Source organism: Chiloscyllium punctatum, chromosome 38, assembly GCF_047496795.1.
Source record: "Chiloscyllium punctatum isolate Juve2018m chromosome 38, sChiPun1.3, whole genome shotgun sequence".
NCBI classification, from domain to species: Eukaryota; Metazoa; Chordata; class Chondrichthyes; order Orectolobiformes; family Hemiscylliidae; genus Chiloscyllium; species Chiloscyllium punctatum.
This window is the reverse complement of record NC_092776.1, coordinates 30,637,383-30,664,143: the sequence shown is the minus strand read 5'-3', so window position 1 is coordinate 30,664,143 and position 26,761 is coordinate 30,637,383. Positions and strand designations below refer to the sequence as shown.

The 26,761-nt window shown below is 41.4% G+C and overlaps 1 protein-coding gene across 2 annotated transcripts in view; it reads left to right on the top strand.

Annotated features, from left to right (window-relative positions):
• cpxm2 (carboxypeptidase X (M14 family), member 2) overlaps nucleotides 1-26,761 on the top strand; it is a 195,075-nt gene that overhangs the window by 105,530 nt on the left and 62,784 nt on the right. For both annotated transcript variants that reach the window (XM_072557521.1, XM_072557519.1), the window contains one exon: nucleotides 18,698-18,786. In XM_072557521.1, the coding sequence (XP_072413622.1) occupies nucleotides 18,698-18,786 (89 nt within the window). The remainder of the gene's footprint in view (nucleotides 1-18,697; nucleotides 18,787-26,761) is intronic.

Below are 26,761 nucleotides of genomic sequence, written 5' to 3'. Positions count from 1 at the left end.
AATAAGGGAACAGATTGAGCTTGAGAGTGATGCACTAAGTTGGAAACAATAGTATTAAATCTAAGTAAAGTCAGATGTGTAAGTAAAATTCGATCTACATTTTGGTTTTTGCATGCTTCTCACTACTTACACAGTCAAAGGAACATGCTGCATCAGCTTTCAGTTTTTGCTCATATGCAACAAGATCCGGGCAACATCCAGGTTGGTGTTGAGCCGTAGCAAAGGGTTCTCATGCTATTCTCCACAACTCACACCATCACCAATGTGCCACAACTCTATGGAGCACCACTCATGCTATCACACCAGAGATGGAAGTATTTGCCACGTAGCAGAGAGGAGAAATAAGAGTTTTTTTTTCAGGCTCAGAGGATGTCCCAAGGTATCTGCCACAGGGATCTATGTTGGGACCCGGGACAGGCAGCAGAAAAAAGTGGCCGAGCAGAGGCTGATAGCTAAGTTCAGTACCCATAGGGAGGGCCTCAACCAGGACCTTGGGTTCATGTCACATTACAGGTGACCACCATTGCACTATACACACACACAGATACTCCTACATACACACACTCTCACACACATACAGGCACTCCTGTACACACATACACACGGACACACATACACACAGACGCGCACATAGACACCCACACACACCCTTACAGACACACACACACTCCCACACTCACACATGCACCCCCTCACAGACTTAAGACATTCTGCACTCACTACACACACACACACACACATACACTTTCTCACACTCACAACCCACAACCCAGATCGACACACACACACACACAAAGACCCACATGCACACATATATTTTGTGAAGTGAATTTGTACTTGCGGGTTACATTGTACTTTGCTCAAAAACTACATGAATTTATGTAAAACTCCGTTATCTCACTTTTTAGATTAGAATCAGTCTAAACATCAGGTCATAGACAGAGAACACAGGGGGCTAACACCTTCAACATATTGCCTAGCTATCACCATTGTTAACAGCTAACCCGAGAATGCAACTTTTTAAAAAAGGTTTTGTGATTTACACATGAAAGAAGTGAAACTATCATTGTATTCTAACAGATGAAAGGCTTAACAGACAATCAATTTTTCAATGTATAATTTCAGTTACATCACACTGTAAATTTTTGCTATAACTCCACTATCACCTGATGAAGGAGCGTCGCTCCGAAAGCTAGTGTGCTTCCAATTAAACCTGTTGGACTATAACCTAGTGTTGTGTGATTTTTAACTTTGTACACTCCAGTCCAACACTGGCATCTCCAAATCATTAAAACATTCTGAAATCAGTGGTAGATAGATCCTTGATTACCATGGGAATGGAGGATTGGCAGGGATATGCAGGAATGTAGAATTGAGGTTAAATCAAATCAGCCATGATCTTATTCATTGATCAAACATGTTCAAAGGGCTTAGTGGCCTCCTGTTATTCATTTGTTTGGATGTTCACAGCATGCATCTGCTAGGATTGCTGGTGCTGGCTGCATATTTAACAAGCAGCTGTGCACTGGGTCAAGTGCAGTCAATTCAGAACCACACTGCACAGTTCCCATTCCTCATGCATTATCCCAGAGATGGCAGACAGAGGCAAGTTAACTCCATGATGTTCCTGGTGGATGGGTGGTGCAGTGGAGGATTATCCTCTTTCCTCAGGCCTACCAGAGGAGACCATGCCACTAGAGTCTGCCAGCCTAGTCCAAGGTCACCACCAAGATAAATGCAGCACCCATGGCCTGAAGAAACACCCGGCAATGCAGAAGAAGGTCAATGACTATTCACCTTAGAGATGATAAGTGCTATTATCTTGTCTCTGCTGTCTCACACTCACTTTAACTGTGCTCCAGCACCCAGCTCCCACCAAGGCTCATGGTTTACCATTCTCACCACTGTATGCAGCATCTTCTTTCACTCCCACCACACCCCACTAACCTTAGATGCCCTCTGTGCTGCCTTCTTACTCACTCAGGGAACCTTTCCCTCATCAGTACTGACAAATATCCCACCCACTTTAATTTTGCTCAATTCCTTCCTCTTTCTCACTCAAGGAGAAAATGGCCTACTGTAGGATTGAAAGGGACCATCTTGGGTCTGATATTTGTTTTCTCATCCCCTACAAGAAGCCAATCCTTACCTCTCCTGACTCAGCTGGCAAAGACTGTGACCCTCCATCTAATGGCATTGAAGCCTCAAAGTCCTAGGAACAAGTTAGATGGAATGTCCATTGCTTCCTCCTGTCCCGTGACTGCCAACATGCCCGAACTTCTATCCCTATTTCACAACTCATTCTCTCTTTGTCTTCTGCAGGAACCAGTGGTATCAACACATTCTCTAATCTCGAGAAGCTGCTTGCACTATACATCTCCTTCTTTACATCTGAGGAAGGAACTACAGATCCCTCAGAGGATGCACTGAGAAGAATACCTCTTGTATCCTCCACGAGCTCAGACACTGACACCCTCAGGGTACGTTGTCTGGTATAGAGTCAGGAGCGTGTGCTTCCGAGCCCTTGATTCTGTAGCTGGTTGAGGAAAAATGCCCAGGTCACTGTCACTCGGTGCTCTGCCTGAGAACAGGCGCCTGCTCAGCCCCAGGCCGATGACCCCATGCTTCCAGCTATTCAGAATTTAAATGAAATGCAAGAGCTGACACAGGAGCGGCCAACAGGTTTATTGGAGGCACTGGGCAAATTGACTCAAAGGTTGGAGGACCACACCAATGCTGCTTGTGCCAGGCTGCCTCTGGCATGGGGAGCCACATCCAGCTCACTTAATATTGGTTATACTCACTGACCTGCACGTCATCCCTCCAACCCTTGGTGTTCAGCACCAACAACAAAGTGACAGAGGGACTCACTCCAGATACTCATTCCTCACAAGGAGATAGGCACTCAACCCCAAGCCCCTTTCCTCCTGAGGAGAAACCACTTACAGGCCCTAAGGAATCTCCTCTCGGGACACCGCAGAGATAGGCCTTCACCTTCCACCTCCACCCTGCCTGCCACCCTTAACTCTTCCTGGTGAGGAGCTGAGGAGGGTGAACCAACATCTGTTTAAGGCACCTTCAGCATGTCTGGCCATCTAGCCATAAATGCCTCAGGATCATCCAACCCGAACATCCATGGCCGACAGGCTCTGCTGTAGAGCAAGCTCCCTTCACGCTCACTGTGGAGCCCAATTCTGCACTAGTAGCAGGAAAGGAAGAAGACATTCCTAGGGAACATAAAAGTGGCATGGGTGATATTTTATTTCAAAAACACATGATCTCATTTGTAAATATATTCACATTTCTTTATCATGTGTGTGAACAAATGTTGAAAAGAAGAATGAAGGTTAGCCATCCAAGGAGGCATTTCAACTAAGTTGCCAATTAAGGTGGAGTCGAGCTTGTTTAAATGCCTTATTAATTCTACAACTCACCTCATTAATATTCAACTTCGTACACTCCTGAATGAGTTGAACAAATTAGACATTGGGAATTCTCGATGTGGAAGTCAGTGCAGGTACCTGGTGACTCCAGCCTACCACTGGCTACAAAGAGCCTCCATGATGCTCGGCATTTTTGAGCATCCTCCATGTACATCAGTTGCATGCATCCCTGATCGACAAACATTGGCATCCAACATTTGCCAAGCCTTCATGACCATCATTGCACTTCTTTTGATTCACTTACAAGATGCACAGGAAGCACAGACCTGCACTGCAAGACTCATCAGCAATTCACATTGAACAGCTCATGGATTGGACCAGGCTGCACCTCAGGGCTGCTGGCTTGCTCACTCAGTGCCTACCATCTGCATGTTTGCAGTATCCATGCTTTGCCAGGATGTGCCATGCCTGGTAGTACATTGGTAAAGCAGCCAGAATGAAAGGCTACCTGTGCTGCTCTATTGATGTGCTTGTTTGGATAGACAGAAAGAGAGGCTGTTTGTCAATAGGGATCTGTCAGTTACGGTGGATATTTTGATGCACAGCACACCAATACATCAATCTAAAACAGACAGCATGTCCAGCTGTCTGTGCAGCAACTACACTGCACATTTGTTCAACCAAATGGCCATGTCAGAAACTGGGTGGGATTTCAGTTCAGTCAGGGGTCATAGTACAATCAGTCACAGGCATAGTCCAGGGCCTTGGACAAGGTCAATCATCTGCTCAGGCCAGTCATGATCAGGGAACCTGGAACATTCTGGTTTGTATTTGATGGCCAGTCACGTAGGGCTAGCACCAGCAGTCAGGAATTCATATACAGAGGAACCCCGATTATCCAGCATTCAATTATCCAATTATTGGATTATCTGGCAAGATTGCAAGGTCCTGATGCTTGGCTAAACAGTGTTATCCGGCATTAGATTATCCGGAATTTGATTAACTGAACAAAATATTCCCCATCCATGTCCTTTGGATAATATCGAGTGATAGTCATCACTCCCTGATGATTATATTCCCTGTGTAGTCATCAGGGAGCTGCAAAGACAGTGGTTGGGGTCTGGACAGTCATACTTAGGGTAATGTCCCTGTTTGGGATGCAATAGCAGCTCCAGTCCTTTGAGTTAATAGGAGATGTCGAGGGAGGTTAATGCCCCTCAACCTCCTCTCCACTGGTCAGGAAGTTAATGTCTCTGTGGCTTGAGCAATGGATCGGAAGTCTGAACATGGGTATACCTGGCAGAAACTGATTGTTTCACTGGAGCTGGCTCCCCATGATAGTCGTCACCTGATCCATTCAAGCAGCCAATCGCTCTCATGCCAGAGTCATGACATCAAACCAAACTTCAGCGGTCATCTCTGCCCTCCGTTTCAGTCTGCTCAAGAACCCTTGCATCACTGGCTGGCATTTCCCCACTTGCCTTTGCATCTCTGTCCACTCATTAGTGGCCAGATCCACAGTTCCCTCCCACAGCCTAAAGACGTGCAGGTTAGGTGGATTTGCCATGCTAAATTCCTTCACTTGTACTGGACTCAGTAGGAACCTGTTCTCCTGCAGTTCTCTGAGAGTTAGAGGCTTCAGAGTCGAGAGAGCAGTGCTGGAAAAGCACAGCCAGTCAGGCAGCATCTGAGGAGCAGGAAATTCGACATTTTGGGCATAAGCCCTTCATCAGGAATCAGCCATTTCTTCTTCCTGTAGTTGTCACTTATGTCAGTGCTGTACTCCCTGGTATGTGATCATCAGCATAGCCTAGATATATTGCCTTCTGAGATGAATGTCTCTGTGATGGTAGAAGGTAGGGTTAGAAAACCATGATAGTTTTTCATCCTCAGATACATGGTTTGAGGGGCTAATAAAGCTAGGCTTGGAGTTAGTGACTTTCCTTTTGTCCTAACTTCAGAGTGGACGCTGATCCTGCATAATGTTAGAACCAGGTAAGGAGAAAGAATCAGCTCCCCTCTGTGTACATCCCTTTTTGGTCAGTTACAATGAATAGTTTTAATTTATTTTTAATATGCAGCTATCAGACTTCAGTTAAAATGTTGCCTAAAGTGAGGCAGTAGATTTTAAAATGTGCTGTAGTTGATTAATTGTATTCATAGTAGAAGCAGGGTCTGTAGGTATCTTGAATCCTTGGTGAAATATTGTTTGCCAAAGTTGCATTTTCATTGGCTTTTGTTTTTCATGTCTAGTGAGAACACTACTCAGAGAGCAAACCATCCAGGTTCTGCTGTTTCAAATCTATGTTTTTTCCTCTGCCCTGTTGCTTAAAATCACAGTAGCTCAGTGGTTAGCACTGCTGTCTCACGGGACCCAGGTTTGATTCTATCCTTAGGCAATTGTCCGTGTGGAGTTTGAACTTTCTCCCAGTGTCTGTGTGGGTTTCCTTTGGGTGTTCCAGTTCCCTCCCACAGCCTAAAGATGTGCAGGTTAGGTGGATTTGCCATGCTAAATTCCCCATAGTGTCCAGGGATGTGCAGATTGGGTGGATTAACCATGGGAAATGCAGGGTTACAGGAAAGGGTGAGTCTGGGCGGGATGCTCTCCAAAGGGATTGGTGTGGACTCAATGGGCTGAATGGCCTGCTTCTACATTGTAGGGATTCCTTAAAAAATGTTGAAGTATAATACAGTATGTATTCCAGAGTCTGGTTGTATTGTCTTTCCAAGCTGCCACACAAAACTTCCATTTCCCAATACACAAATTATCATACACATATGCATTAGACAGGAAATATGAATTTTTTGACAGTGATTCAGTTGCCTGGTTTTGATGCCTTTGAATAAAAATGGTAATTTCAGAGCACAGAGTTCAGTTTATTCCACAAGGATCTCACAAAACTTGACTAAGTTGGGATCACATGACATTGCAGCCATTTTACTACCATGAAAGGACTGAGGTATAACAATCAGATGATGGAAGTTAAAATTTGATAACCCATATTTATCAACATTATAACAATAGAAAACAAATCAATATTAGTATCAAAGCTGTTAGCTTTATCTAAGGTTTCATTAAGGCATCAGTGCTTGGTGAGCAACAGGCAGTAGCAATTTGAAGGCTTTCCCATAAATGACTGTCATGTCCAGTGCCTCTTTCATCAGAGGGATGTTTTCCTTGCTCTCATGCCAGCTTATCAGCCTGCCCCTCAAAGAGGATCAGGTATCTGCTGTTTGGTACACTCATGCTTATTATGCAAGTTATTCTCCTACAAGAAAAAAGAAGCATTCAGGGACATTAGTAAGGGTACACCACACTCTGCATGGTACAGATGATGTGAATCTCCAAAGCTGTGATTGTATGCATTACTAATCAGAAGAATGTTGTATGGTGGAAGTTTAGTTTTAAAGGTTTATGAATGAAAGATTAGCCATTATCTTTAAAGGGCTGCAGTTGATGAAACTCAATAGAGCTTTATATGATGTGCGTGTCTGAGATAACTGTTACATATTTATCCTGAAGCTGTCTTGCGGTGGTGTCCTTGACTCTTGCAAACCTTTGGTAAAAAGCTATGAGATTTGATATTGTCTGAGTTGTGGTAAATAGTCAGTGAGCTGCTGTTGCATGAGCTGCTGAATGTTGGAGCTCATTTTTATGTTTGGTGGGTGAAAACTGGCAAGTATGTGATCAGCAGAATTATTTGGTGCAAGTGGAACAACATTGATAGCTGCAATGAATTGCCAAATATTGACTGAACATGGCAGCCAGTGTGTGATTGTCCTCTGTGCTCTTGACCTTACAATGCTGATTTGTGCTTGTAGGAGCATGAAGCAATGAGCAACATTTGTACATCATGACCTGGCCAAGCACAGCAGATCATTGATCCTCCTGTGGCCCTGGGGCTAAGTTCTCTTGAGTCACACACAGCTGTTGACCTTTACAGGCACCTTTGTGCAGGCTGCCTTCCAGTCAAGATGGCCTCCTGTTATCATCTCTATACAAAAGACCGACCTTTCTCTCCTGTTCAGGATTCAGGAGAACCTTTAGGGAGGTGTCACTAATCCATGGTACCGCTTTTTGTCTGATCTGTGCCAACTCCGGCGATGGGTGGATGGAATGAGCAGAGAATCAATTAAGCTGGGTTGTAGAGAATGAAGTGCAGTCTGACAGCTTTTTAAATAATGTACTGGAAACTGGACCCCAGAAGGTCTGAATGTGGGAGGTTGGGGTGGGGCTGGGTGGCAGAATTTCTCTGCCTGCCCATATAATTTAACATTTTACCTGCACACATATGTTTTGTGGACTGAGAAGAACATAAGCATGGGAGAAAGCTTAAGCCATTCCCCTCCCACTCAAATAGATGAACTTCACACTTTTAGTCCTGCCTCCACAGTTAGATTCTATCCATTGTCTCCAGTTTATTTGGTTCATTGAAGAACAATACAATTAATCCCTGTCCCTTCCTCTTTCCCTATAACTTCCTTTCAACTGCTTCCTTTTCACATATACATCTAATGCCCTTGTGGAAGTTACCACGGAATCAGTTTCCACCAGTGTGGCCCATATCAAAACAACTGAATGCGTCAAACTTTTCTCCAAACGTATCTGTAGTTATGTCACCAATTATGTTTAATTTGTCCTTTAATTACTGAGCTTTTGTCATTGGAAACAATTTCTCCTTAGCTACCTTATCAACCTCATCATAATTTGAACATTATTTAAATCTCATTCTTAATTGTCACTGCTTCAAGGTAATCCCAGCTTCCGCAGTCTTTCCACTAAATGTGTGTATGTCTGTTAAGATCGAATGCAAGTATGATTCAATAAGCTCTGCTCAATCTCACACTGCTTTCCTTCATCAGACAGGGTATTGAGTACAACAGTTGGCAGGATATGTTACAATTGTAGGTTCGACCACGCTTGGAATACGGCATACAGTTCTGGTTACCACATTACCAAAAGAATTTGGATGCTTTGGAGAGGGTCAGAGGAGGTTCACCAGGATGTTGCCTGGTATGGAGGGTGCTAGCTATGAGGACACGTTGAGTAGATTAGGAGTATTTTCTTTGGAAAGAAGGAGGTTGAGGGGGGACCTGATTGAGGCCTACAAAATCATGAAAGGTATCGAGAGGGTGGATAGCAAGAAACCTTTTTCCAGAGTGGGGGAGTCAATTACTAGAGGTCATGAGTTCAAACTGAGAAAGGAAAAGTTTATTGGAGATACACGTAGAAAGTTCTTCACGTAGAGGGTGGTGGGTGCCTGGAATGCGTTGCCAGTGGAGGTGGGCAGGGTGGGAATGATAGTGTTATTTAAGATGCATCTAGGCAGGTACATGAATGGTCAGGAAGCAAATGGATACAGATACTTAGAAAATAGGCAGCAGATTTCGATAGACAATATGTATTCGAGGGCCAAGGGGCATGTTCCTGCACTGTAATGGTCTTTGTTCTTTGTTCTTAAGCTACTGGCTAAAAGGACAGAGATTCATGTGATTTGTGTGCAGCTTTGCTGTTGGCATTCTGCACAGATGCTTGGATGTTTCTGAATGCTGAATAGTAGCATTGGGTTCTAATATAAGACGCGTTTGTCTTCAGTTTCGTGTGGTGCTGCCTAATAGGCTAGCAATGAACACATCTCACAGTCATTAGCAACAGCAGAGCAAATACGTTAAGGCTGGCAGTGGGAAAATACCAGAAAAATTTCCTTATCCCAGTGATAGACTAATAGATACTGTTTCTCGTGCCATAGGAATGAAGGTGCCAGATTTAATAGTCGAAATATCAGAACTGAACTCACAGATTCTATCCTTGCAAAGTTCAATGCAAATAAATGGCAATATAATAGGAGTCTTAAATTGCAAAATATTGTGCAAGAGTTGGAATTTCCTGGAAGTTGCACATTTTGTTACTGCAGTGCAATTGTATTCAGTTACTCTGCAGTCCTGGGCTTTGTAGAAAACTCCATATTGTTTGGCTGATTCATCTTGCAGCTATTTAACAGTTATCAGGCCTTTAGTTGGACTGAGGAACAATTTTTGCCCCCGCCACAAGGGTTTCCAGCCAATCGAAAGGCATTATCTCAGTGCCATTGAGAATGATGACTACTGCTAGGAATGTGACAGTCCCCAAGGAAGGGGTTCAGGAATGGAGCCAGATTGAGAGATGGGTCTGATTTGTTACCATGGAGAGGCTAGCAGTCCCTGGTGAAGAAGCTGGTGATTGAGGGGTTGACACTTTGGGGAGTGGACAATCATTGGCTTGGTATCATGTAGATGACGAGGGGCTGTAAAACTGCTTAGCGTCACCCCACAGAGGTTCAAATAGGATCCATTGGTCTCTTATAGCTCTCCAAAGTCCAATGGGTGCATGCCACCCTAATACTTTGAGTTCTGAGGAAGAGTCACTGGACCCGAAACATTACTTCTGATTTCTCTCCACAGATGCTGCCAGACCTGCTGAGCTTTTCCAGCAATTCCGTTTTTGTTTTGGATTTACAGCATCTGCAATTTGTTCAGTTTTCACTTGACGCTAACCTTTCCTCAGGTAGCGGGACAAGAAGACCTGTAATAGGTATGGTGTTTCTAGTCAGATTTCTTATTTTACTGTTCTACTCCCCGACCAAAATCATGGCAGAATGAAACACAAAGTTCCGGTCATAGTTTGTGATTGCATTGAGTACGGGTAGACTTGCTTGAGAATTCTTGTTTCCCTTTAGCCTGTTAGACAGTTATTTGTTTCTGCACAGACCATTCAATGCAATTGAAATGTTTATAACTAAGATAATTCATAACTACTACACTGCCAAAGTGGACTGTTCATCTTTCAATAGAATTAATGACACTGAAGTGCTGAGATGAACATTGTATTGTCTATCAGCTTCAAAGAAATTTCACAAAGGAATCTAAAATTATGATAAAGTTTGCTACTTCAAGATTAAATGCGTGTGCTGTGATGAAGTACGACATTGTAAGTAGTGACTGATTTGTGCCCTGTGATAAATTGGTATTATTATGCAGCTGATTTTTGCTTTCTTTACTTTCTATGGTTGTGTTAGGAACCCATTGTCATTGGAGCATGCTTTGCTTCTTTATCACAAATTCCAATCCTTTTTTTTCCAAGCACTGCCTCACATAACAAGCTCAGAGTCCAATTTTCTCCAGCTGAGCTTCAGTTGACAAATCCTCCATAATATTTTCTGACCTGGCCATTGCCGCAGCTAATTCATTATTAGTCACCTATACTTCCCTTGTTCCCAGCTATACCTGCTGGCCTCCCATTCTCTAAACTTCAACTCAAGCAAAACTGCTCCAGTCCACGTCTTAGCACAAACTGTTGTGCCCCCTCAATACGCTGATGCTTACTGATTCATGATTTAAGACACCACCTTAAAACTCTCGACCTAATATCCAAAGCTCATCATAGCCACCCATTTCCCCAATTCTGTAACATCCTTCAGTTTCGTATCCTTCTTAAAATTCTGACTTCTTTCAACCCTGTCACTTCCTCATCTGCCATTACTTTTGACCTACTATTGGTAACTGTGTGCTCAGCCAATTCATCCCCGAGCTCTGGATTTCCATCCTTGAACTCGATACTGTACCACACCAACTTCTGTCCTCATTTAAAACTGCCTGTAAAATATAGTTTTATTTGCACTAAGCTATTTGTCGCCTCTATGGAATTGAATCAGTGGTAATCAGCTTGGCAAGTAGAAATCATGGGAGAATATTTTCGTGGCAGTGTTCACAATTCAGTAATTTTCATATAATTATAGAAAAGAACAAAATAGCACTGGAGTTAAAATTCGAAACTGGGCAAAGTCAGGTTTATTAAGCTGAGGACTAATTTAACAAAAGTGAAATGGTAAGATCTACTAAAGGGTAAATCATTGTCAGAATAATAGTAGGCATTCAAAAGGGAGATCCAAGGGGCTCAGAGTAAATAGCCCATGAAGAGATATGTTTGGCCATCCCATCCTAAGGACCTCTGAATTTCAATGGGTTTATCGGATAAAATAACATAAGACAGGAAAGCTTACATCCAGCAAGGTATTCAATACTGCAGAAAGATGGGAAGAGTATAGAAAGTGGAGGAGTAAAATCAAAATATAATTACAAAAACGAAAAAGAGGGTATACAAGAATGTTGTTGAGCAAGGTTGTGGTGAACCTAAATTTGTTTTATCAATACATTAAGAGGATAACCATGGAACCAGTGAGGTCCACAAAAGACCAAAAAGGTAACCTATGTGCAGAGATGCAAGGTATTTGTGTGGTTCTTAAATAGTTTGTGTCTGTGTTACAAAAGAGGGGTTCTGCAGAGCTCAGTACTAGCTTCCTTTTTTTGTACATATTAAAAATTTGGATGTAAAAATGAGAGTAATGTGTGAGGGTTTACAGATGGAACATAAATTGGCTGTATGATGGATATTGACATTGTGGTTTAGAAGGAGCATGAAGTATTGAAAGTGATGAGTATTGGGAAAGAAGAAGTATTATAAACATTAACATTCTTGAACATGGATAATCACTGGGGCCAGATGAAATGTATTCCAGACTGTTAAAAGAATCCAAGGAAGAAATAGTGGAAGGTTGACAATTACTTTTCAATTCTCACTGGATACAGATGTGGGGCTGCTAATGTTGTACTTTTGCTTAAGAAAGGAGCAAGGGATAGTCAAATAATTGCAGTCCATCAGTATAACATTAGTCATGGGCTAGTTATTCAAATCAATTCTAAGAGGAAGGATAAACTTGCATATGCAAAGATATGGATTAATCAATGACAGCATGGATTTGTTAAGAGAAGATCATTTTTTGACTAGATTGAAATTTTGAGAAAGGAATAAGGAAAATTGATGTGGGTAATACAGTTGATGTAGTCCAAGTAAATTTTTGCGAGGCCTTTTATAAGGCCCACACAGCAGACTGGTTGAAAATAATAAAACTCCATGGAAACTAGGGGAATATAGCAAACTAGATACAAAATTGTCTCAGGATCAGGAAATAAGAATAATTGGTAATGCTCTTTGTGCAACTGGAAGGCTGTTTAGATATAAATGTGGGAGTCATGTGCAAGGGTTTGCAGATTGAACATAAATTGGCTCTGTGATTAATATTGACATGAATAATTATAGGCTATAGAAAATATCAATGGTCTGGTTAAGTGGGCAGTTAAGTGTCTGATGGAATTCAACCTGGAAAACTATGAGATTTTGTATTTGGGGAAGTCATGGAGGTAAAAGGCAAAGGAATTCATAACAAATGAGAGATACTGAGGTATGAGAAACATTGGAGTGAATTTTGTAGAAGGTACACATCACATGTGGTACCAAATTGCTTCTTTTCGAGTAAGTTTATCATGAGGGTATGTGTCAAGCAGGTATTGTTTGTGGTGCAGTTGTCCATAGAGACAATAAAGCAGTGCACTCACATTAAATCAAAGGCTGGAAGAAATTTCTGCACTTAGTTAAAAGCTGCTCATGTTCAACCACCCCACGCTTGCAAACCCCAAATAAGTCTATCCATCATTAGATGTGATTCTACTTTTGGAAATTATTTAGTCAATAATCCAGACTGTGTTACGTCAGAAATCACTTTAAGATTGTCATCTGAGCCCATAGTGTGATGCATTTGTTTTGCCAGCAGCTGCATGTGTAAATAGCCTGTTTTATGTAGGCCAAAGTAATTTGGATGTACATTGCATTCCTTTCAAAAGGAGGGATTGAGAAAACACTGCTGCATCTCGATGGTAACACTCTGACCAATCAGAACCACTTGCCTCATCTGAGAATTAAGCTCGATGGTTAGCTGTTCTTGCTGCATCTCCATGCCAACTATAACCCAACCAATTAACACCCTGTTTTCATGCTGTATAAAATGGTATCTCTCTTTCCAATCTGTTATTTGCATCACAGTTCTGATGAGTGTGACAAAAAGCTTCAACTACTAGTCTCCTTTTAGCAAATTTAAGTTCTGTAATATAAAGCATTTATTTAGAAATAAATTGTGAATGTTGGGAGAAGGCTCAAATAACTGGTCCACTCAAACGGCACAATTTATGTACCTTACAGAGATCAGTCAAGTCTGAGGAATGACACGGTGGTGTTTTGTAATTGGCTATGGTCCAAAGGGAGACAGGAGGAGTCATCAGAGACTTGTCTTCAACCTTAACTGGCTGTTGAGGCACAAAACTCTTTGCACTGTCAGTATGAGAGAATGATGAGAGAACAAAGCAGCAGGTTAACAGGGAGGTGTTAAGCATGTCAGGTTTTATAAATCACTGTATTAAAACTGTTTATTTAACTCCAAGATCAGAGTGGTTCCAAACAACAGATAAAAGCATTCCACACTTAAAAGAATAGCCCATGTGATTCATGTTGCTTTGGGGATATGCTTTGAAAGGAGAAAACTCTGTTCAAATCATTGGAATAATAGCTTGCAAGGATATTGCTGAACCTAATAAACAGGTCAGTTTGCAAGAATCAGAGTGTGAAGCAGTATTCTCTGTTGTTTAACACATAGAATGTAGGTGGATGTTCAAGCTGGGATGGAAAATATCAAATTTAAAAGTATTTAAGTGAGGTTGGAAGATCCACCTAGCTTTGGTAAAAAAGTAAATCTCCAGGGTAACTCTCACCATCAGAAACAATAGGAGGTTTCCAGCTGAAAAATGGACAAATGTGTTTGGACTTAAGTCTGGGCACAAAATAAAGTATATCTGTGGTGCAGGATTTTTAGGTGTTATACAATATAAATTCTGAGAGCTGTTCAAGTGCAGTGATTGTGTCTCTACCTCTGGGCTGATGTGATCTGGGTCCTAGTCTCAGCTGCTTCAGAGTTGAGCAATAACATCTCTGAGTAGGCTGACTGAAATGTTGAAAAGGTAAAATTTGAAGTTTAGACAATAAATTGTCCATTGAATAGAGAATCGTAGAATCATAGAGATTTACAGCACGGAAACAGACCCTTCAGTCCAACTCATCCATGTCGGCCAGATATCCCAACCTAATCTAGTCCCATTTGCCAGCACTTGGCCCATATCCCTCCAAACCCTTCCTATTCATATACCCATCCAGGCACCTCTCAAATGCTGCAACTGTACCAGTTTCCACCACTCCCCCGGGAGTTCATTCTACACTCACACCACTCTGCGTGAAAAAAAACGCCCCGTAGGTTCCTTTTATATCTTTCCCCTCTCACCCTAAACCCACGCACTCCAGTTTCCAGACTCCCTCACCTCAAGGAAAAGACCTCCTTCACCCATCTTATGCATACCCCCCATGACCCCATAAACCTCCACAAGATCAACCATTAGCCTCCAACGCTCCAGGGAAAACAGCTCTACTCCATAGTTCAAATCCTCCAACCCCAGCAATACCCTTCTAAATCTTGTCTGAACCCTTTCAAGTTTCACAACATCCTTCCAATAGGAAGGAGACCAGAATTGCACGTAATATTCCAAAAGCGTCCTAACTAGTGCACTGTACAGTCGCAACATGACCTCCCAACACCTACACGCAGTGCTCTGACCAGTAAAGGAAAGCATATCAAACACCTTCTTCACTATCCTATTTACCTGCAACTCTACTTTCAAGGAACTATGAACCTGCACACCAAGGTCTCTTCGTTCAGCAACGTTCCCTAGGACCTTACCACTAAGTGTATAAGTCCTGCTAAGATTTGCTTTCAAATGTAAAGAAAGCACCATTTTATAGTGTATGATTGTACAAACTGATTGCCACGTGGTCTCGGTTTGATAGAAGCATTGTCTTGATAGCTAACTGTGAGTCATCATCTACCTGTTGTATTCCTCATAGCAACCGCTCTATCAGAACTCACTCACCGACCAATCAATAATATCTACTCGTACAGTATCAAATATTGTTCTCCTTTGCATTGGTGTGAACATCCTTGACGGAAATGTGTTTTTTTCAGCAGTACTCTCAAGTTCTGCACTACCAAGTGACTATTTGCTTCTTTTGCTAATCACCTTAAATTGGTTTCTTTGAGTTCCTGATTTTTTCACCCATCATTCTCCTGAGCTGTTCTGTCCCATCTTATTGAGGTTTTGAACAACTCTATCAGACCTCTCAACTGTTTTTCTCTAACCATTCAAGTTTATCCACTTAGCTTCCTCATGCCAAAGATCATTCTCTCGAATCTTTGCCGCACCCCTTCCAATTCCCTCACATCCTTCCCAAAGACCCCGCCAGATTTGAGGCATAGAGTCAAAGAGCATGGAAATAGTCCCTTCGATCCAACCAATCCAGGCTGACCATAATCCCAAACTAAACTAATCCCAACTGCCTGCTCTTGGCACATAACCCTCCAAACCTTTCCTGTTTATGTACTTATCCAAATGTCTTTTAAACATTGTAACTGCACTCACAGAAACCACTCCATCTGGAAGTTCATTCCACAACTAATCACTCTCTGTGTAAAAACATTGGCCCCATGTCTTTTTTTAACTCTTTCTCCTCTCACCTTAAAAATATGCCCCCCGGTCTTGAAATATCCCACTCGAGGGAAAAAAACAGCTGCCATTCACCTCATCTATGTCCCTCATGATTTAATTAACCTCTATAACCCCTCAACTTACTACGCTTCAGGGAAAAAAGTCGCAGCCTATCCATTCTCTCCCCAGAGCGGGAGTGGGGTGGCACGGTGGCTTTGTAGGGTGGCATAGTGCCTCACAGCTCGGTTCCAGCCTCGGGCAACTGTCTGTATGGAGTTTGCACATTCTCCCTGTATCTGCGTGGGTTTCCTCCCACAATCCAAAAATGCGCAGGTTAAGTGAATTGACATGCTAAATTGCCCATAGTGTGAGGTGCATTAGTCAGGGGTAAATATGGGAAATGGGTCTGGGTGAGTCACTCTTTGGATGGTCGGTGTGGACTTGTTGGGCCAAAGGACCTGTTTCCATACTGTAGGGAATCTAATCTAATAACTCAAACCCTCCAGAAGGGGAGGCAATGCCCTAGCTGGAATATTAATCCAGAGACTTGGCAATGTTCTGGGGACCCAGGTTTGAATCCTGCCATGGCACATGGTGGAATTTGAAGTCAATAAAAATTTGGAATGAAGAGTCTCATGATGACCATGAATCCATTGTTGATCATTGGAAGAGCCCACCTAAGGAAATCTGTCACCCTCATAAGTCGGGGCCTACATGTGACTCCAGACCCACAACAATGTGGTTGACTCTTAATGGCCCTCTGGGCAATTAGGGATGGGCAATAAATGCTGATCTAGCCAGAGGTGCCCTCATCCTGTGAATGAATTATTTAAAAAATTCCCAGCAACATCCTGGTAAGTCTCCTATTTTGAACCCTCTCCAGCTTAATAATATCCTGGGTGACCCAGACTAGACACAGTCCTCCAGAAGAGGCCTCACTAACATCCTGTATGACCTCAACAAAATGTCCCAACTCCTATACTCAAAAGGTCTGAGCAATGAAGGCAAGCATGCTAAACCCTTTCTTAACTATCCTGTCTACCTGTGACATAAATTCCAAAGAATTATGTACCTGAACCCTGAGGTGTCTTTCTGTTCTACAACACTACATTTGGAATACTGCATACAGTTCTGGTTGCCACATTACCAAAAGGATGCAGATGCTTTGGAGAGGGTGCAGAGGAGGTTCACCAGGATGCTGTCCAGTATGGAGGGAGCCAGGCAAGGAGAGAGGTTGAATAGATCCGAATTATTTTCATTAGAAAGACGGAGGCTGAGGGGGGACACAACTGAGGCCTACAAAATCATGGGAGGCATAGACAGGGCGGACAGCAAGAAGCCCTTCCCCAGATTGGGGGACCCAATTACCAGGGGTCACGAGTTCAAGGTGAGAGGGGAAAAAAGTTCAAGGGCGATGTGCATGGAATGTTCTCTATGCAGAGGGTGGTGGGCACCTGTAATGCGCCGCCAGTAGAGGTGGGAGAGACGGGCATGACAGCATCATCCAAGATGCAACTAGACAGGTGCATGAATGGGCAGGGAGCAGAGGGTTACAAATCCTTAGAAAATAGGCAACAGGTTTAGGTAGAGGATCTGGATTGGAGGGCCGAATGGCCTGTTCCTGTGCTGTAATGTTCTTTGTACCCAAAGCCCTAGTTTTATTGTGTAAGTCCTGCCCTTGTTTGTTTTAGCGAAATGCAACATCTCTCATTTATTCAAATTAAACTCCATCGGCTATTTGGACACAATGATACTGAACCAAAGATTCACCATAACTGTCTTTGCTTTTGTGCTCTCTGCCTCCAGTAATCAAGTCAATGACCCCAGCAAATTTTACAACAGCCTTAAAGATGTGCTGTCATGCTCGAGTCATACTGAGCTCTTGCCTTAAGTATTTAGACAATCCTGCTTTTTGCTTGTTTATTATAATAAAAGTCTTAAAGCTTGAAATTGTACAATCCTGTCAATCACATGAAATTCAAGATTTTTTTCAAAATAATTAGTCTTTCAAGGCATTGTAACAATGATTTTTTGCCCCTTATCCGAAGTTTACTTTGACCTGCCATGCTTTTATTGCACATTAATGTCTTATCCTACCCTTGATTGTTAACATGTTTATCTTTCCTGTATATTTGTATTATCTCTCTGATAATACTTCAGATTTCAATTTCTGTGCACCAGTTCTAAGACTGTGTCAACATATTTCCAACCTTTATCTAATTAGTGTATCTGTGTATTCTTTCATTTTCTCATTTTTCCAATCTGCCGTGAATGGGTAATTGAAGTAGAAATTCATATGAGCTGATTTTAGGACCCATGTATGGCACAGGTCCCAATCAGTAGGCCTAAGACTAGCATGAAACTGGGGCTCATTAATGTCACTTGCAAACACTCTGAATGCCTGCAATAGATATTAGATTCATCACTTCCATATCTAAGTCCATAACACCTGTTCTCGGCAGCTGCTAAGGAAGCGGATGCATGGGAACACCACCTCCTACAAGTTCCCCTTGAAACCATACATCACCCTGACTTGGAACTGTAATACTGTTCCTTTACAGTTACTGGGTCAAAATCCTGGAATTCTCTCCCTCACTGAAATGTTCCGCCTTTCAACCCCAAAGATTGCAGCAATTCAAAAAGGCAATTCACCACCACCATCTCCAGCCAACTTCAGAATGGACAATAACTGTTGGTGGAGCCAGTGATGCTGACATTCCACAAACAAATAACAAAAAAAGCCTGAAAAATGATCCAGCTCAGTGTCGTGAAACTGGGCTTCTTTCTGCAAGTAAACTATCATTAAATCTTACTAAGCTTAAACTGGGGTTTAAATTCTGTGTTTAATTTACTTTCAGACCCTAACAACTACTACCGCAGACGAAATGAAGTCACCACAACAGATGATCTAGACTTCAGATACCACAGTTATAAAGAAATGAGGCAGGTAAGATCAAGACACTTCTTCAGAAACCGAAAACACAAATCAATTCCTCAGAACTTTATTTTGATATTTTCAAAAAACTTTATTTTTTTAAGGATGTGAGTTGAATAATGTTGACATGGAAAGTTATTTTATCTGCTGAAAAACATCCAGTTAGTGTTTGTATTGCTGCCTAATATTAATCTAATAATTACGAAAATATAATTTTTGCAAATGTTCTTTGTGGAATATTCTGGATCAATGACTGAAATACTTCTTTTTCAATTGTGCAATTCATGCATTTGGTGCTGAATTGGAAACTTCGCCCAAATTTACTCACTGTACATTCATTGGATTGTCATAATGCCCTACTCTTGACAGGGAGCCCCACCCTTCAGCAGCACTTGCCATTCATTCAAATGCACTGTGCAAATATTCTGGTTGGACACCCATAACTATCCAATGTTTTGCTCTTCTCCCCTGAGGAGGTTGAGCCACCTCATGCTCCTGCAAGGAGGCTGAGCAATTCATCAACTTCACCAACACATTCCACCCTGACCTTAAATTTACCAGGACCATCTCTGACACTTCCCTCCCCTTCCTGAACCTCTCCATCTCCGTTAATGACGACCGACTTGACACTGACATTTTTTACAAACCCACCGACTACCACAGCTACCTGGATTACACCTCTTCCCACCCTACCTCTTACAAAAATGCCATCCCGTATTCTCAATTCCTCCACCTCCGCCGTATCTGCTCCCAGGAGGATCAGTTCCACCACAGAACACACCAGATGGCCTCCTTCTTTAGAGACCGCAATTTCCCTTCCCACGTGGTTAAAGATACCCTCCAACGCATCTCGTCCAAATCCTGCACCTCCGCCCTCAGACCCCACCCCTCCAACCGTAACAAGGACAGAACGTCCCTGGTGCTCACCTTCCACCCTACCAACCTTTGCATAAACCAAATCATTCGCTGACATTTCCGCCACCTCCAAAAAGACCCCACCACCAGGGATATATTTCCCTCCCCACCCCTTTCCTTCTTACGCAAAGACCGTTCCCTCCATGACTACCTGGTCAGGTCCACGCCCCCATACAACCCGCCCTCCCATTCTGGCACCTTCCCCTGCCACCGCAGGAACTGCAAAACCTGCGCCCACACCTCCTCCCTCACCTCCATCCAAGGCCCTAAAGAAGCCTTCCATCCACATCCATCCAAGTTTTACCTGCACATCCACTAATATCATTTATTGCATCCGTTGCTCCCGATGCAGTCTCCTCTACATTGGGGAGACTGGACATCTCCAAGCAGAGCGTTTTAGGGAACATCTCCGGGACACCCGCACCAATCAACCACACCGCCGTGTGGCCCAACATTTCAACTCCCCCTCCCACTCTGCCAAGGACATGGAGGTCCTGGGCCTCCTTCACCACCACTCCCTCACCACCAGGCGCCTGGAGGAAGAATGCCTCATCTTTCGCCTCGGAACACTTCAATCCCAGGGCATCAATGTGGACTTCACCAGTTTCCTCATTTCCCCTTCCCCCACCTCACCCCAGTTCCAAACTTCCAGCTCAGCACTGTCCCCATGACTTGTCCTACCTGCCTATCTTTTTTTCCACCTATCCACTCCACCCTCTCCTCCCTGACCTATCACCTTCATCCCCTCCCCCACTCACCCATTGTACTCTATGCTACTTTCTCCCCACCCCCACCCTCCTCTAGCTTATCTGTCCATGCTTCAGACTCTCTGCCTTTATTCCTGATGAAGGGCTTTTGCCCGAAATGTCGATTTTGCTGCTCCTCGGATGTTGCCTGAACTGCTGTGCTCTTCCAGCACCACTAATCCAGAATCTGGTTTCCAGCATCTGCAGTCATTGTTTTTGCCATAAAGAAGTAGCCTGCCTACATATCCTGATATTTTTAATCAATGTGTTTAGATATAGTATGGCACGCCACTGGGAACAGGTGGGACTTAAACCCCAGATGTAGGGTTACTATCATTGTGTCAAAAATGCCTCATTTTTCTGGCCTGACGTTGCAGACGTCAATTCCTAGTGTTCCAAATACTGACCTAGTTATGTTCAGCTAATTAAGCACGGGCTGTCTAGAAGGTAGTCTCTTTGATGGTACTGTGAAGATACAAATCTACCCATGGTTAAATAATAGAAATTAACAGTACCCGAATATTAATTTTCAAAGTTAATTATATTAATTCTTATAATAATTTTCTATATTTTTGATTCTATCAGTACTGTTCTCCTCAATGATAAGTGCTAACCTAAATTCTACACATTTTCCAAAGCAGCACATTTCAGTAATATGGGATGCTGATCTTGTTCAGGTTTCCTGCCTGGATAACCCCAGTCAAGACCAAAGAACTGTGCCTTCAGTTATAAATAAGGTTATGAATGTAAGCAAAGAATTCAGTAGCTACTGCTTTAATTAATCTCCTACATTTTAGTTATCTCCCTCCCTTCCGCCTCCCACTTTTAGGGTTTCCTTCACTATTATTTAACAATCAAGCAATGATAAATGGTTTGATTCAGGAACTGGAAATGTCCCATAGGAGGCAAATTAAGAGTGGGTCAGGACGTACTTTTTTTGTCGGTTAAAGCACAAGAAGGTACTTGAACAGGTGATGGCAATAATTTGCGACTGAGCCATAGAGATCAGAGTAGGGGCAATTTCCAACCCATGTTTAATTAGCTGAACAAAACTAGGTCAGTACTTGGATCACTAGGAATTGACATCTGCAACATCAGGCTGGAAAAAATACACAAGGGCATTTTTAACACAATGATAGTAACTCTACATCTGGGTTTAAGTCCCACCTGTTCCCAGAGGTGTGTCATACTATATCTAAACATATTTGATTTAAAATATCAAGATGTGTAGGTTGGCCACTCCTTTATGACCATTATCTAGAGCAAAGTGCATGCGTCTGGCTTTAGGATGAGTTAATGGTCTAGACCACCTTCTGCCCCAAGTATAACAGAGCCTTTGGTAGCTGCAATGGTCTGTATAGTCACTTATGGATTCACCTTAAGGGTGGAAAAGAGTCATCCTTGTCTGCGAGAGACTGCCAATGATTGACAGACTGACTGTATCAGCGAAGTACACAGAATGTATAGCACCTGCTGGAATCATACCAGCTCAAAAGACAAAGAAAAGAAGATTTGGCAAGAGTAAAGTAATTGAAAGAAACCAGAGCTTTGTTCTGTCAAGCCAACTGTCTCTACAGACTTTGACATCCATTTGACCTCCTGCAAGACAGTCTCGAATTATTGCTCCCTGATTTCCCATGTGTTCAATGTTCCAGGAAGTCATTTCATTGCTTCACCTTTCAACCATGCTCCACTGCTCTCCATAATCATCCCCACCCTCCCTGCATTTCAGCCATCCCTCAGCAGTTCAGAAATTTTGTGCAATTCATCATTCAGTAAACTCGGTATATGTCGATTCCTCTTCACAACAGGGTTTTTGCTGAGCTCCATTGTTTAATCTTAGCTATTGTTGCTAAAATTCTGTAATAGTCTGCAGGAAAACATGTTTTTCTAAGTATTAGTTCTTACCTTCCGAGCGATGGATTAGAACAGAGCCAGAAATTATGAAGAGAACGAATTTTAAACCTCTCCATGAGTTTTGGAGAGCAATGCTAAAACCAGTCTAACTTAGTTTGTGGTCTGTTGTACATCAGATTCTATTCAGAAAATGAGCAGGCAAAGCTGGTAGGAGTTTGCAAAAGCCACAAAAAAGTGTGCACTAGCCACAAAAAAGTGTGCACTGACATTGCAGTAAAGTCAACCCATTGGTATTTCTGTAACCAGTCAATGGAGAGGCAACCATGTGTTTGCCATCAACCATTGTTTCACAATATAAAATGCCTTTACTCCCTATGGCTCATTGCATTATTACATCAACACTTTGAATCACTGGGTGCTGTCCTGTTATTAAAAACAATTTTATGTTTTTACATGGGGCTTAATGTATTAGGACAGAATTTTACTGAAAGTATAGTAATACAGCAGAACTTCTGTTAATTTATCATGTATAAATTACATTAAATACTGCATAAGCCAAATATAGATAAACTGTGTATGTCTCAAGTAAAATCCATAGACATTCTCTATGATGTAATAGTCTAGTTATTTTAAACTTGCCTGGTCCATAAAACATAATTACCATTCATTGGAGTATTGTACAACCACATAATGAGTGCTATTTGTAAATTTTGCTTGTTCTAATGCACATTTATTAATCCCCAATGAAAGGTAAAAGTAAGGAACATTGTTTACATATTAAAATTGCATATTAGTTCAAAGCAACAGATTAATGAAGCCAATCTGAAAGTATTACATACTGTGGAACTGACGACTGTTAGTACCTTTTTGGGGTTAAGTATAATTCCAAACCTGCTCAGCTACTTTTGTTAGTTTTTCTTCTGATTGCAGCACTGTGAATACAGAATTCTTTTAAGAAGATTTACATTTGAAATAAGCTATAACTTATTTCAAACTCAGTAAATAAGGTGAGGGAAATAATACTAAATAAGGGACTGTCTCTTTAATACTGTGCCTTTACAGTCCAATTTAACAATTAATTTACTTCAAATACTGAATTAATATGAATCAATTCATTATTACATTTAGTGTATATTAATGTAAAAACCAATTCATCCAAATCTTTAAAAACCTAATGACATAGACTGCATTCTGAATGGTTTCTTTATCACCTGACGATTATTATATGTCATTGCTCGCTATATTTCAACTAATGATAAATGGTGATTAAAGTACACATTACTCAATTTATGACAGCATTCATTACCATTTTCTGTTTAATTAGCTTGTTTCTTAAGACTTAATGTGTCTTGGATCGTTTTTACTCATAGCAGCAATTTGGTGCTCTTTGGATCCATTTTAATGCAAGCTTATTGTTTTGGCTAACCTTTCAAATGCTTAACATCATGTTATATCATATCAGATAAGCTTTACGATCATCCCTGTGCCAATTCCTTCTGTAGTTCAATGCAACACAATCCAAGCTGAAAAGATTCATGGTAACTCAGTGATGCATTGCTTTTTGAAGTGCAGATCTATTTACAAAGTTGGCAATAAAAACATTGTTTAATGTGTCATCTTAAGGAACATATTGGAATAAAATCATTGAAATTAAACATTTTGGCTCATTGTACACCGGAGACTACAGACAAAATACAAAGCCTATTATCATTTCATGGTTCTCATCTATAGTTAATAGTTTAGAAATTGGATTGTGCTTGGAAAATTGGCACCCAATGAGTGTAACAAAACAATGCCAGATAATATTGCCACAAATATCATGCAATAAATGTGTTGTCTGCTAATGTTAATCCAGGAATACAGCCAATGCCACCCACATTATACACTTGCTGCATACCTTTCTGGTGGGGATTTGGGATGAGTGTGATAATCAGGCATCTACAATACTACTGAAAGGCAGCGAGCACCTCTTGAAGAGGAGGCAGCATGGACCCAGGAACAATCTACTGAACAAATGCTTAAAGTAAGAAGTAAGAGGGCTTCAAGGACCACAGATGGACTGGAATTTTCATAAACATGGCACCCAAAGGGGAGAAAGTATTCCAGATACTTCCTGTATAGACCAAGGGTAGAGATTAGATGTCCTGGGTCACTTGGGCACACACAAGAGGAAAGCATTCAAACTCATCCCCCATGACCAATTGTACATACTGAAACTGTTGATGTTTTTAGCTAAGCCCAAGACCTAACAGAAGGTTGTCTTGATGTGTTCATACCTCTGCATTCAAACTGGCATAAAAATAAAGAACGTAACACCATTTTAAAAAAGATCCTGCGCTTATATATTTCCTTCACCTTTATTACTCAGATTATAGTAGGTTACAGGTCATTTCAAATATAAATGTTCTTGCATGAATTGTTTATTTATGGTGTTGCAATCTTGACCAAATTAACAAAAATAACTTAGCAGATTTGGAATTATACCTTGTTTATATTATAAAGCATATATTTTGCACAACTGGACATCTCAAAGTGCTTTACAGATAATCAAGTACATTTGAAATGCCATCATTGTTACAATGCAGAGAACATTCAATTTGATGCACAGAAAACTCCCATAAACAGCAACTTAATCATGGTCAGAATTTTGTGATCTCGATTTCAGAGTAGCTGTTGGCCAGCCTACTGGTAATAACCTCTCCACTCCTTCACAATAGTACTGTGGGATCTCTTATATTCATCAAAGCAGGGGGTTGGGCCTTGATTTTGCATCTCATCTGAAAGACAGCACCGCATGCAGAGGAGTATTAGCCTTAATTTTGATTCTCAGGCCCTGGAGTCGGACTTGAACCTGTAGCCAAGCAAATCAGAGGCATGAGTGCTACTCAGTGGGCAATGGCTAATACTCCATATGATATAAAGAAAGGTTGAGATAGGCTAATTGAACAGAGAGTAGGATGGAATAGGGAGCTTTGGTGCTTTGTATGGTTTAGAACCATATGATTAAAGCATTAGGCACCTATAACTTTTACTTTGTTAAATTTAGCACTTTGTAAGGCTGTTGGTTTGAGTTGACTTGAGGTATTAAATAAGTCCAGTATGTTTCAACAGAATTAAAACATTGCTGAGATTTTTATAACACTTTGAGTAAAATCACAGCACAGGATACTGTGAAACCATAGCTTTTCATGTTTCTCTCAGATATGATCTCCCTTTTCCATGAAATCTTTTGGAGAACATCAATAGCTTTTAGGGAGCAGCTTTATTTGTTAGCTAGTTACTGTGGATTCTTGCACAATTCAGTTACATCTGTTTGAATGCAATTAGTGCTATTCCACCCAATCTACCGGTAACAATGTGTACATCAATATTAGAAACGGAGGTAGAAGTCTGACTTTAGTTTAAGAGCTATCAATGACTAAAGCCAAAGCTTAACACTGACAGTTATTGTAAACCCTTTCATTGTGTGATTATTCAGCATTATTAAAATGCTTTGGAATCACTTTCTACAATTCTATCTATATTATGTGGACTGATTTAATTATATTGACTGTATGCTCTGCCTCACAGTTGGTATGTCTGTATATATTTTAGAGGCATACTCATCATATCATCATCGTATCATAATGTTATGGAATAGACCAAAGCTCATCAAAGTGTTCAGAATGTAGTCTAGACCCTACCATTTTATTATTTTAAAAGTATATGTAAGGTGTTGGGGTCCAGACGTAATTTGACTATCAAACCAACAGATTTACAGAAAAACACACTTTATCTGTCCACTACAGTTAAAAACGAAAAAAAGAAGGAATTGGAATAATTTAGTTCTACAGGAAAACTTGGCACCTCTGCCCTTAAAACCTCTCTTCAAAACAAAAGGACAAAATACACCTCTTAAAGCCACAGAATCATTACAATTTCATTTGATCAGGTGAATAAGATCTCACACTCGGTCTTATACTAGGTATCACCTGAAACATGATAAGCTACAGGAAATGTGTTGTTCTTTGTAATCTGAAAGCTAACTGTTAGCCCAGACACTGATGTGCCTGTGATTGTAAAGTTTGGACAAAATAGCTAGCTATAAGAAATATTTGTTGAATTCTTTAGTACTGCAATGTCCATATTGAATTTATTATGTTATGGTGATAATATAAGCTTTACTGTATCAGAAAATACTCAGTAACCATTCAACTTCTAGGGCATGAGAAATGTTTAAAGAAGGTGAACTTGAGTAACTGGGACAGAACTTGGACGTAGACTTTGCAATGCAAATTCTTTCTGCTTGATTTTCTCTCTATCAGATATTGCAGCTTGTAGAGTTGACAGATCTATATTGTTGTCTGAATTCTATCCATCTGAGCCCTAAAGTTATCACCAGAGAAAATATGCAGCTGATTGTGTGTTAAACATATACCTCACTTGCTTTCACTTCAAATATGTAACATGTATAAAATGATTAGACTCAT